Source organism: Dreissena polymorpha, chromosome 9 (genome assembly GCF_020536995.1).
Source record: "Dreissena polymorpha isolate Duluth1 chromosome 9, UMN_Dpol_1.0, whole genome shotgun sequence".
Lineage (NCBI taxonomy): Eukaryota > Metazoa > Mollusca > Bivalvia > Myida > Dreissenidae > Dreissena > Dreissena polymorpha.
In genome coordinates, this window is record NC_068363.1 from 73,503,232 (window position 1) to 73,515,997 (window position 12,766).

The 12,766-nt window shown below is 36.7% G+C and overlaps 1 protein-coding gene across 1 annotated transcript in view; it reads left to right on the forward strand.

The window, feature by feature from the left end:
- The first annotated feature begins 62 nt into the window (after positions 1–62).
- LOC127843821 (eukaryotic translation initiation factor 3 subunit E-A-like) overlaps positions 63–12,766 on the forward strand; it is a 32,044-nt gene continuing 19,340 nt past the window's right edge. Inside the window, exons 1-6 of the mRNA XM_052373666.1 lie at positions 63–194; positions 5,274–5,391; positions 6,046–6,163; positions 8,686–8,728; positions 9,053–9,157; positions 11,281–11,406. Of these exons, the coding sequence (XP_052229626.1) occupies positions 105–194; positions 5,274–5,391; positions 6,046–6,163; positions 8,686–8,728; positions 9,053–9,157; positions 11,281–11,406 (600 nt within the window). The 5' untranslated portion in view covers positions 63–104. The remainder of the gene's footprint in view (positions 195–5,273; positions 5,392–6,045; positions 6,164–8,685; positions 8,729–9,052; positions 9,158–11,280; positions 11,407–12,766) is intronic.

Here is a 12,766-nt window from a genome sequence, read left to right on the forward strand (position 1 = left end):
TTGTTGGGGAAAAAAACGCAATTATCACTAAAAGGTGTTCTTGTTGGTTGTTTTCCAATTAGAAATACGAGTATGCGGTGAATTGTCAAGATATCGCATTCAAGATGGCGGAGTTTGATCTTACCACGCGGATGGGCCAATATTTGGACCGGCATCTGGTTTTCCCGTTGTTGGAATTTCTGTCTGTTAAAGAGGTTATATAAAATGTGTATATTTGAATTAGTTTAAAAGACATTTAAGGTAAAAAATTAGAGAACGGTCAGTTACATATGGTACTTACAGTTGATTAGGTTTCGGACACAACTGTCCGGATAAATATTATTCTAAAAACTATTATGATTTCTTACTTAGATAGTGTTTAAATTCCATTTGACATTTTCACTTCAAAAGTCGACCATGCACGAGCCAAAGTCGCATTCAAGAGCAGAGGTTTTGAAGACTCTAAGTCTTTGAAGAGTGTTTGAGTTTTCCCAGAAAATCTAAGGCCCACAATACATTTAATGGGTCATTTTCCTGTGCATATTGTTTTATCTCTGTATCACATAAATGTCAGTTTTTAATTATACAAAATAAATGCATCTTAATATCAGTCTGAAGACTATTAAGTATAAGATGTTCGCTGGGTAGCTTTAAGTGTAACTTGGAATTAAGACACATGTTTCCACTAGTTTATATACAGTACAGGCCCCGTGTACTTAAACAACTGCCACTCGCCACAGTGTTCATCTCACTGTGTTTGCTTACCAATATGAACCCAGCGATGGGCGTTCAGATCAAATATCGCGGGGGTCGTCTTCCATAAGGCGAACACCGCAAATCACAGCGGACCCATATCTACCGCGGTGTTCATCGTGTTCGCTAAAAATAAAATAATTGAACATAAATGTATTGTATTGATCCCTTTCATTTCAAAGTGTTAATATTGACAACAAAAATAAGTATCAAATGAATTTCGGCATATGTTTCTATTTAAAGATTTGATGAAATAAGCGTCCAATCTGGACAAGGGTATTTTAACATGCGTAAATCACTTAATGTGGTGTGCGCGCATCGTGTACAGTTCATGTTAAATTGTAGCCACAAATAAATACATGTATATGCCCATGATATTTTCGTGTCCAGTTTTTGCCTTGACAAAAAGCGCACGAAAATAGGCGTGGGTGTATTAATTTATACACAAAAAACTGGGAAGAGCAGACAACATTGTAAAAGCTTCGTACTTCTAGTGAATTTCCATTTAAGTATTGGGGTATCTCGCAAATGATTTGGTATTGACATTTCCTCTGCATAAAATAAAAGGCAAAAATGCTGTGTCATTATCATCTTTTAGTTCGTTTAATATTGCAACAATTATTGTACTGTATCTTATTGCACACAAAGTGCCATGTACAGTTCATGAATATTCTTTTACAACGACCAATGAACAGCGTCATCTATATAATTCGATTTCATTCAACATGTATAAGTCTTTTTCTGAAAATCGGGAGAAAGTGTAAGCGATTTTTATGCCCCTGCAGAGCCCTCAGTCTATTAAATCTGCCGCCGAAATTCGGCGGCAGTCCCCCACCTGAAAAGTATACTTTTTTCCCCTTTTGTGGGGAAACATTCCCCCTAAAAAAAAATTAAAAAAAATATAATTAATTTTTTTTTAAATAGAAAGATGTGTCTCATGATTATTATATCTCAATTCTATTTCAATTTAATCTTTGCAAACATACTAATTTATGAAAAATGCAATGAATATAGTGCAAACATGTACAAATGTAATAATGAGAGAGTAAGTAAAAAAATCCCCCAAAAAGGGAAACGCCGCGAAAATTCCCCCTCCTAAGGGCTGCGGACCCCTTCCCCCAAAGTAGTGTGAGGGCCCTGCCCAGGATTGAATGATCGGGGGCATATTGTTTTTGGCCTGTCTGTCTGTCATTCTGTTCCAAAACTTTAACCTTGGTTAAAGTTTTGCGATAACTTGCAATATTGAAGATAGCAACTTGATATTTGGCATGCATGTGTATCTCATCAAGCTGCACATTAAAAGTGGTGAAAGGTCAAGGTCATCCTTCAAGGTCAAAAGTAAAAAAATACAATCCAAGGGAAGTAATAAGCTTTAAAAGAGAGATAATTTCTAAACCTGCCAAATGATATTGAAATATTATTTCAAAGGGGCACAATAGGGGGTATTGTGTATCTGACAAACACAACTCTTTTTCGAAAATAAACTGTTTTTTGAATTTAATTTGTTATAATTATCCCCACGTTTTTCGGAGAAAAAGTGGGGATATTGTATTGATGTGCGTCCGTCCGTCCTGGCCACCTGCTTCTCCTACACTATTAGCACTACAACCTTGAAACTTACATACATGGTAGCTATGAGCAAATGTGCGACGGTGACAGTGACGGAATTTTGATCTGACCCCTGGGTCAAAAGTTATGGGGGTTGGGTGGGGCCGGGTCAGAGATTTTCATTTTTTTATGTTATTTTACATTAACTTCTTCATTTCTGCACTGATTTACTTCAAATTGATACTGAGCCTCTCTTATGACAATACGGTCAATCTCAACTATGCATGGCCCCATTACCAACCCTGGGGCGCCCAGGCCACATAGGCCACGCCTACCCAAAATTGCCTTTTACTATAATTTCTTCATTTCTACACCGATTCACTTCAAATTGATACTGAACCTCTCTTATGACAATACGGTCAATCTCAGCTATGCATGGCCCCATAACCAACCCTAGGGCACCCCGCCCACATAGGCCACACCCACATAGGCCACGCCCACCCAAAATTGCCTTTTATTATAATTTCTTCATTTCTACACCGATTCACTTCAAATTGATACTGAACCTCTCTTATGACAATACGGTCAATCTCAGCTATGCATGGCCCCATAACCAATCCTGGGGCGCCCCGCCCACATAGGCAAAGCCCACCCAAAATTGCTTTTTACTATAATTTCTTCATTTCTACACCGATTCATTTCAAATTCATACTGAACCCATCTTATGACAATACTGCCAATCTCAACTATGCATGGCCCCATTACCAACCCTGGGGCACCCCGCCCACATAGGCCACACCCACCCAAAATTGCCTTTTACTGTTCGTCATTTCTACACCGATTCACTTCAAATTGATACTGAACCTCTTTTATGACAATACAGTCAATCTCAACTATGCATGGCGCCATTACCAACCCTGGGGCGCCCCGCCCACATAGGCCACGCCCACCCAAAATTGCCTTTTACTATAATTTCTTCATTTCTACACTGATTTACTTCAAATTGATACAGAACATTTCTTATGACAATACTGCCAATCTCAACTATGTATGGCCCCATTACCAACCCTGGGGCGCCCCGCCCATAATAGGCCACACCCACCCAAAATTGTCTTTACTATAATTTCTTCATTTCTACACCGATACACTTCTAATTGCTTTTAATTGATACTGAACTTCTCTTATGACAATACGGTCAATCTCAACTATGCATGGCCCCATTACGAACCCTGGGGCGCCGCTGGGTCAAACATGCGGCATGGGGATACGCGTCGGCCTCTGCCGCGCCATCTCTGGTTATTTTTATTTTGTGTTGTCTGTGTACGTTTGTTTGGTTCTTATTTGTTTTCAGCAAATCTTATGAAAATAAATATCATAATTGTAAATGTTTACCCTTTACCACTTAGATGTACGTATTTTTACGTGTTTGTAGTCCCTTACAAAGTTATATTTAATTAAAGCCCTTCTTACTAGATTCAAGTTTTAAAGGCTTCATTTCCAACCCTTAGATACTGATGAGCAGCAAACAGCGTTAAACCTGAACAGACTGTGAGTTACTCGCAGGCTGTTCTGGTTTTATGATGTTTGCAAAATCCTTTTTCACTTTGCTTCTGAGGGGGAAAGGGTTAAAGCAAGTCCTGTTTCCAAGATCATATACGAAAATTACTTCGATATGTTTACTGACATGTACAATCATTGTTTTGACAGAAGACAATTATCTACAATTGTGTTTCGTAATACATAGGATATTGGATTTTGGGTGCTTGATTGGGAAATAAAACAAAGACGCAGTCTGCAGTTTTCTATAGGCCTTTTGTACTGACCAACATAATAATTAATAGTGCACGTGCTTATTTAACATTTAGGGATAAGAAACATGGGTTCTAGACACTTTGGAAGAAAGTCATCGCTGTGATCACTGGTGTTCCTGTTAACGATAGCATGCATTCGCAGCGATTTCCGGTGTTTGCCGAACACCGCTGTCAGTTGCGTGTCCGTCCCCCGCGAAATGTCAGCCATCGGACGGGAAAAGTGAACACCGCAGACAGGCGTTTTTGTTTAAGTACATGGTGCCTGTACTGTAAACGTACTCCCAGAGTCTTTGATAATTTTTGCTATGGCGACTCTGGGAGTACATTTGCACCCCTTCATAAATACAATTGCAGTTTTACGCACAGATTTCTTGCCCATCACTAAACAGACGTCATTGGTTACCAAAAGGAAAGCGATGAATAAACTTCGAAAACAGATTAAATTTACCTGAATGTCAGCCTACAGTGGTTATCCATTGCATTCAACCTATAAAACACAACAATATTTCATCACACTATTCTTTTTGACATTTTAATTTTGAAATTTCGAACAGTGTTAATATTCGACAACTGTTCAACATTGTTATCGACTTAGTTACATCATATATCGCAATGTGCAAAAGATTGGTGTACTGCGACCTAACTGATGTTGACAATATTACAACAGTTCCTAATATGGTGGATAGAGCACACAAAAGAATGACAAAGTAAATAAAAAGCCATTATTTCTTGCTTTAATGGTACCATTTGCATGAGTTTGTGCTAAAAACAGGTAAACGTTGAAAAGTTTTTGCTGTTTCAGGGTTCCTTAGCCCTTTCATTGGTGACCAACCATTGGTGACCAAATTTTGTACCTTTGGAAAAAAGATGGCGCATTGCAACTCTAAGCAACCCTTTGGGTTATGAAGTGGAAAAAAACACTGTGCAACCAGCATAAAACCAAAACAGACTGCGAGTAACTCACAGTCTATTTAGGTTTCATGCTGTTTGCTGCTCATCAGTATCTTAGGGATATGAATGAATCCTGTTAAACTTGAATCTAGGAACAAATATATTTATTTTATTTTTATTTTCTAAGAGACTTCAAATTCCTCATAGTGCATATCTGAGGAGTATAGGGTTAGCAGCCTGAACATGATACATGAAGCCTATTTGATTATTTCAAATCTTGTTTCCTTCCAGCTGTATGATGAGAAGGAGATGCTGAAAGGCAAGCTAGACTTGCTGAGCAATACAAACATGGTGGACTTTGCTATGGACGTCCACAAAACATTATACCCTGACCAGGAAGTACCAGGAGGTAGGCGTGTTTGAAATGAGTTTTTCCACACTATTTTGTGAGTGGTGCTGTTGCTATTCAAATTAAGAAATCATGATGCCTTTACAACTTAGTTAGAAACTTTTATCACTTTGATTATTATAAAATAATTGCCAAACAGGATGTAAAAAAATTTAAGCGACAATTAACGCTCTTGCACAATTTGCTAGAAATATTAATTTACATGCATTTATTGTTTGGAGTCGGTTTAGTTTATTTATCAGTAACAACTTCAATTTTCTCTTACATCTATAAAATTGTTTCAAACATATAATAAGAGACACTTAATGATTTTTCGGTCGGCGTTTTCGGAGAAAACTCGAGGTATTGTCATAGCCAGCTCGTCGTGCCGTCCGCGTCGTGCTAAAACCTTAACATTTTGTTAAGGTTTTGAACATTGGCTCTAAAATCAAATTGCTTCCACCTACAACTTTGAAACTTCATATGTAGTTGCACCTTGATGAGTTCTACACACCACACCCATTTTTGGGTCACTAGGTCAAAGGTCAATTTCATTGTGACCTTAATAAAAAAATAAATTCTGACAAGCTTTCATTTATTCAAAACTGCACCCGTAGCCGAGCGTGGCACCAGTTATGCGGTGCTCTTGTTTATGGAATATTATTTCTGTTTTAGGATTTATCCAAAAAAGAACCAATGTTGTTGGTCAGCTGAAATCACTGCAGGCGGAAACAGACATGATCACCAAGATATTTGAAGACTTGGAGGTGATGCGGCAAATGCAGAGCTCTCGGTAGGTTTGATCAGGAATCACGGATGTTTCACCAAAATTTTAATGTTAAAACTATCCTTGACCTGTCAGTTGGTGAAAAAAACACATGTTTTCTTAAAGTTTGATAACATTATAACAACACAGTTTGTAAAATACTTCTTGTTCACTATCTGGAACGTATTGTATTTGAACCTTTTGAACTATACATATAGTTATACATATACACAAAAATGGTGATTGTATAGCGGATATTTGTTGGATTCGGTGGAATATCGATTTTATTTCACGAGTGATCATATAAAATAATATTTTCACGAGTGGCGCAGCACGAGTGTATTTTTTATGATCACGAGTGAATATTCCATCGAATCCAACAAATTTTCTTTTTATTTGATGCTTTTTTGACTGTTTATTTATATTGTAAAAAAGTTTTACTGGATAATTTTGCTGGATTTATGACGTCATTTCGTTGAAAAATGACATCATTTCACAATAAAACAGTGAAAAATATCGATATTTTTCACTGTTATTTTTCACTGTTTAAAACAGTGAAATACCAGTTTTATTTCACCGATATTTCTCTATAAACCACCAGAAAGCATAAAATAATAAGAATTATTTTTTTCTGATTTTGATTTTTAGCTCACCTGATTGCTCAGGTGAGCTTTTGTGACCAGTCTTTGTCCGTCGTCTGTCCGTCCGTCCACATTTGTTCGTTAACACTCTAGAGGCCACATTTATTGTCCGATCTACATGAAACTTGGTCAGAAGCTTTGTCCTAATGAAATCTCGGTTGAGTTCGAAACTAGGTCGTGCCGGGTCAAAAACTAGGTCACTAGGTAAAAAAAAACAACAACTTGTAAACACTGTAGAAGTCACATTTCATGCCCAATCTTCATGTAACTTTGTCAAAATGTTTGTCTTATTGATATGTTGGTTGAGTTCAAAAGTGGTTCCGGTCTGTTGAAAAACATGTCCGCCAGTGGGCGGGGCATTTTTCTCTATATGTATTTAGTGAAAACATGTGAACACTCTAGAAGTCACATTTTTGGCCCAATTTTCATGAAATTTGGTCAGAACATTTGTTACCTTGACATGAGAGTTGAGTTCGAAAATGGTTCCGGTCAGTTGAATAACATGGCTGCCGGGGGGGGGGGGCAGTTTTCCTTATTTGGCTATAGAGAAACCTTGTAAACACTCTAGAAGTCAAAATTTTTGCCCAAGCATCATGAAAGTTGGTCAAAACATTGGTTTTATTGATATCTTGGACGAGTTCGAAAATGGTCCAGATCTGTGAAAAAATATGGCCGCCAGTTGGCGGGGCATTTTTCTCTATATGTATATAGTGAAAACATGTGAACACTCTAGAAGTCACATTTTTGACCCAATTTTATGAAATTTGGTCAGAACATTTGTTTCCTTGATATGAGAGTTGAGTTCGAAAATGGTTCCAGTCATTTGAATAACAATGCTGCAGGGGGGGGGGGGCAGTTTTCCTCTTTTGGCTATAGAGAAACCTTGTAAACACTCTAGAAGTCACAATTTTTGCCCAATCATCATGAAAGTTGGTCAAAACATTGGTTTTATTGATATCTTGGACGAGTTCGAAAATGGTCCAGATCCGTGAAAAAAAATGGCCGCCAGAGGGCGGGACATTTTTTTCTTTATGTATATAGTGGAAACATGTGAACACTCTAGAAGTCACATTTTTGGCCCAATTTTCATGAAATTTGGTCAGAACATTTGTTTCCTTGAGTTGATATGAGAGTTGAGTTTGAAAATGGTTCCGGTCATTTGAATAACCTTGCTTGGGGGGGGGGCAGTTTTCTTATATTTATATAGTAAAAAAAGCTTATGAACACTCTAGAAGTCACTTTTTTTTTCCAATCATCATGAAATTGGTGAAACGATTGGTTTTATGTATATCACATTATTTATGCCATAATTATTGCCCTTAGATTGTCTAAATTTTCATTATATTATACAAAATCCTTGTAAACACTCTAGAGGTCACAATTTTGTTTCAGATTTTATGAATCTTAGTCATAATATTTATTTTTGTAAGCAAAGTTTGATGTTTGGTAAGGGGGGTCAACTCAAAATATAGGTCACCAGGTCAAATCTTACGAAAACAAATCACTCCATATGCCAGAGTTTTGGTTCAATAATGATGAAACTTGACCAGGATGTTTGTCTGTACAATATCTAGGTCAAGTTTGACGTTTGGTAAAGATTGAATGAACCTACTCCTCTCAGGTGAGTGAACTAGGGCCATATTGGCCCTCTTGTTTGTATATTGGGAAGTAGCGGAAGTAAACCTAAGTTATATAAGCATATTGACCTTGTACAATTGCTAAATAGAGAGGCTGTTAAGTTGAAGTTAGCACTAACACTCATAGGCACCAGTACTAGACAGTTTATTTTGTGCATTTGTTTACCAGATTAAATGTGATTGTTGGTAATTTGATTTGGAATATTTGTTTTATTTTTGGATATCAATGATAATTGGAAAAAAATCAACATTTGTTTGTTTTTTATTTCAGGGATGGAAGACAGCTGTCAGATTACTTGTTCAAAGAGCATGGTGTAAGTTGGGAAGTAGCTGAAGCAGATTATAGTAGTATTGATTGGCTATTGGTGATTTGGTAGAGTAACATACAGTAACAACTCAGATGTCGTGGCATGGGGAAATTCATGGAAGAATTTCTCAATAAGAGGGGATGTGTGTAGCAGGGTTCGGTATAAGGAGAACTTATACTGCCTTGCTAAATGAGCTAGCTTTTATAGCGATGCGGTAGAGTGTCTGCCTGATTTGGAACCAGGAGGTCCCGGGTTCTATCCTCATGGCGGTCGGGGATTTTTCTGGCTGGGTGACAGATGTACATGTATTTGTGTTGTTTATAACTCCAGTTCAAGGCTGAGATGGTGGACACTTTGTACAACTATGCCAAGTTCCAGTACGAGTGCGGCAACTACTCGGCAGCTGCAGAGTTCCTCTACTTTGTCCGCATCCTGGTAGGTAGAGAATGTCACCACAGGCAGTTGGGATACACAACCTGTTAATGATAATACCTGTCATGCTTTTGAGGAAGTATAGGATCTGATATACAAGCTAGAATTACATACAATATATGAACCTCTTTGTTTAAACCATTCTTAATGCATGTGCATGAAGTGTAATCTGCAAAGGCTAATAATGGACACCACTTTCGGCCAATTTCTGCCTGATCTGGAATTTAATTACTAAGTGACTTTCTTTAAATGAAACACTTGGATATAAGAGGAAAGTGCCATTCAAGGTTAGACTATGTGAACTGCACACAAATCACAAGCATATCGATTATGGGGTGTTGCACCAGATTTTGCGTCTTATTTTGCATTATTAGATATTATTGTCCCCTTCTGGTGAAACCTTTCAATTGCAAAATTTGCCAATAGCACAAATTTAGCAATTTCGGAGAATAAATAGTTAACTCTTTAAACCGCAGACTGTGTTACAATATATCACCGTGTTATTGACGGAAAGTTTGATACACGGTCTGTATCAACAGCGGTCAGACCCGGGCATGGAGACAAGGAAAATGACTTGTGTGAAAACAAAACAATGGTGTAACTGTACATCTTATCGGCTTAAATAAACAATTAAATCTGATTAAAGACTGCTGGCTTTTTCAAACTATTTGAGTAAAAGCAGTTAGCGAATTATCAACTCATTTAAGAATGCATTTAAACATTTACATTTGACTTGTGTGTAATTAATTCCGTCATAAATTGTTAAAATGCTTTACGTAATACTGCATCTAATTGCAAAATTTCCATGTGGATGACATCCGGTATCTGGTACTGGTTTTATTGTGGAGGAGAATACCGTAGGAACCAATTAGTGTGTTAGGTAGAACGAGGTCAAACAACTGTCACAAAACCCCAGAGTTTTGTGACTGATTATGACATGGTGTCACTCACGCCTGACTGATTAACCACCATTCACATCTTAAGTGCCACGGGGCTATGTTTCGCAAAAATCGTAAAGTAAAATCGCATTGTAAATAAATGAAAATACAAAGTTTGTCTTCAGTTGTTGAAATAATATTAATTTGAAGTAAAATTTACCAATGACATAAGTTGTGGTAAATTGTTTGTATACAAAGGCAAGTGCTCTTATGCAAATAAAATACTGTTAAATTAAATTCCACGTCCGACTTGTCCTTTAAATCCAGAAAGTCTAATATAAACTATTGTGTTTTGTCACAGAAATGACATCAATTGTTTGAATGAAAAATTAAAATCAGAAAGCTGGTTTGAAGATAAATTTCAGTATAGATTAAAGTGGAGGCACAAAATAGGATTTTATGTAATTTAAACAATTACACATGCCAGAGCTGGACCGGACGTCTAAAATAGCACACATTGAAATAATGACATTCATATTAAAATCTCTACAAAACTATGGTTGCCATTATTTCAAATTCATTTCATCTGTCCACACATTCCATCCTGTGAAACCCTTCAGGTGTTGCGCTTCTTGTATGATCTAAAATATACTAGTACACAGAATACAATATGGTATTAATTACTAAATATGAGAACATAGCTTTTAAGTACAATTGCTATGGCACCGACAATCTTCTAAATACATTGTGTATAAAGGGGCACACGCAAACTGTATTGATGTTGGAAGTTGAGTGTGAAACTGTTCTGTCCCTCAAACATTTTCATTAGAGATAAATTGTTTCATGCTGAACACGCAGTTGACATCGTTGCAAACTGTAGTATCCCTTATTATATCCTATGCTTCAAAAATAGAGAGTCAATTGAATAATCTATTAATGTAAATGTGATAATTACTTTTTGGTTGCAAGTTTTCTATTTTGAAAATTTTCTGGCCTATTGGTAGGACATTTGTATTCAAATTTCTTACTTGGTTGCTTACAAAGGTCATGTCAGCTTCCCCCTAACAACTGTACCTTTCCATTTCAGCTTCCTTCTAACAACTGTACCTTTCCATTTCATCTTCCTTATAACAACTGTACCGTTCCATTTCAGCTTCCTTCTAACAACTGTACTTTTCAATTTCAGCTTCCTCCTTCCATTCTGTCAAAATACAACTTCCTCTTAACAACGTTACTTTCTAATTTCAGCTTCCCCCTAACGACCGTAACTACCTGAATGCTCTGTGGGGCAAGCTGGCCTCTGAAATCCTCATGCAGAACTGGGAGACTGCCCTGGAGGATCTGAACAGGCTCAAGGAAGTCATTGAGGCAAATGTATGTGACCTTATTTCACTTTGTGACCTTTGTTTTGTTATACACTGCAGTGAGTGTTTATATAATATTATTCACTCTGTCTGTTGATAGATGCATCAATTGGTCTCCATGGAATACTTAAGTGGGGCGGACATATTATTTACATATTTTATCAAGTGATTAAATTGAAGCGTAAGATATTAATCATCGTTACATGTAGATGTATTTTCATGCCCAATGATTCGCACATTCCCGAGTAATGTTATGTTTAATTTAGCCACGGCAATTGCAGTAGCAAATAAAGTGTGTTTCGTTTGTGGAGAAGTCTACTTGTACACTTTTCAAGTAATTAATTAATAGTGCTGCAAATTTGTTAAGCTTTATAACATCTAACTGGCCACAACTCATAAACAGAGGGTTTTATATACCAAAATGTTTGCCAGGGTCTGTAGATTTCAGAACAAGATATCATTTTTCTCGAAAGTGCTGGAGGGCGTAGAAATCCAAGAGGGCGTCCAAGATGGCCGCTGTTTTATGATTCAATTACTAGTGAAGATGAATTTAATACGTCTATTGAACATCTATATGTACTGCATTCAATATCTGAAAGAAGTAATCCATTGATATAGGGCTTCTACCAAACAGATCACCAAGGTCACCAAAGGTCAAGGTCATTTCATGTTCAAACTGGACAAATATACGAAAATTTGAGTATTGACATATCATTTTCTTTTTTAATTCGATTGCTTTACATTTATTGTGATTACTAACCTCTTTATCATATAGCCACATTAACAAGCTTCCTTTTAAACTAAAGCAAATGCCTAAAATTGTGTTGGTAACCATGGTAACCAAGACTACATACGCTATGCAGCCATTTTCCTGGTTCATGGAAAGTCATTTGGCATACATTATAACCATCAAATTTAACAAGTTTTGCTTTTAACCTTTTATATATAATACCCATAGCTATTGAAGTTTGTTTAAAACATCATCAAGGTCATTTAAAGGTCAAGGTCTTTTAAGGTTAAAACAATGATATTTTCTAAATCATGAGCAAATAATAACGGAATTGTATTCTTGGCATTGAAATATTGTACGAAAATGTTGATTTTTAACGCTTTAAGACTTCTTAAGACAAATGTTAAAAACAGCCATGCAGTGTTCCATTTATCATATTTATTCAACAATCAATGCACCAGGTATGAGTGCTTGATACAGACTCAAACGTTATTTACAAATGTTGGTTTTACATTGAATTTACTCATACAAATGATGCAAATTAACAAATTAGGTTTACAAGCGAAAAACATTGAAAAACAACTCCTGTATCATAATTCATATCATGTGCATGAAGTAACTAGTCACTATGTAATCTTTT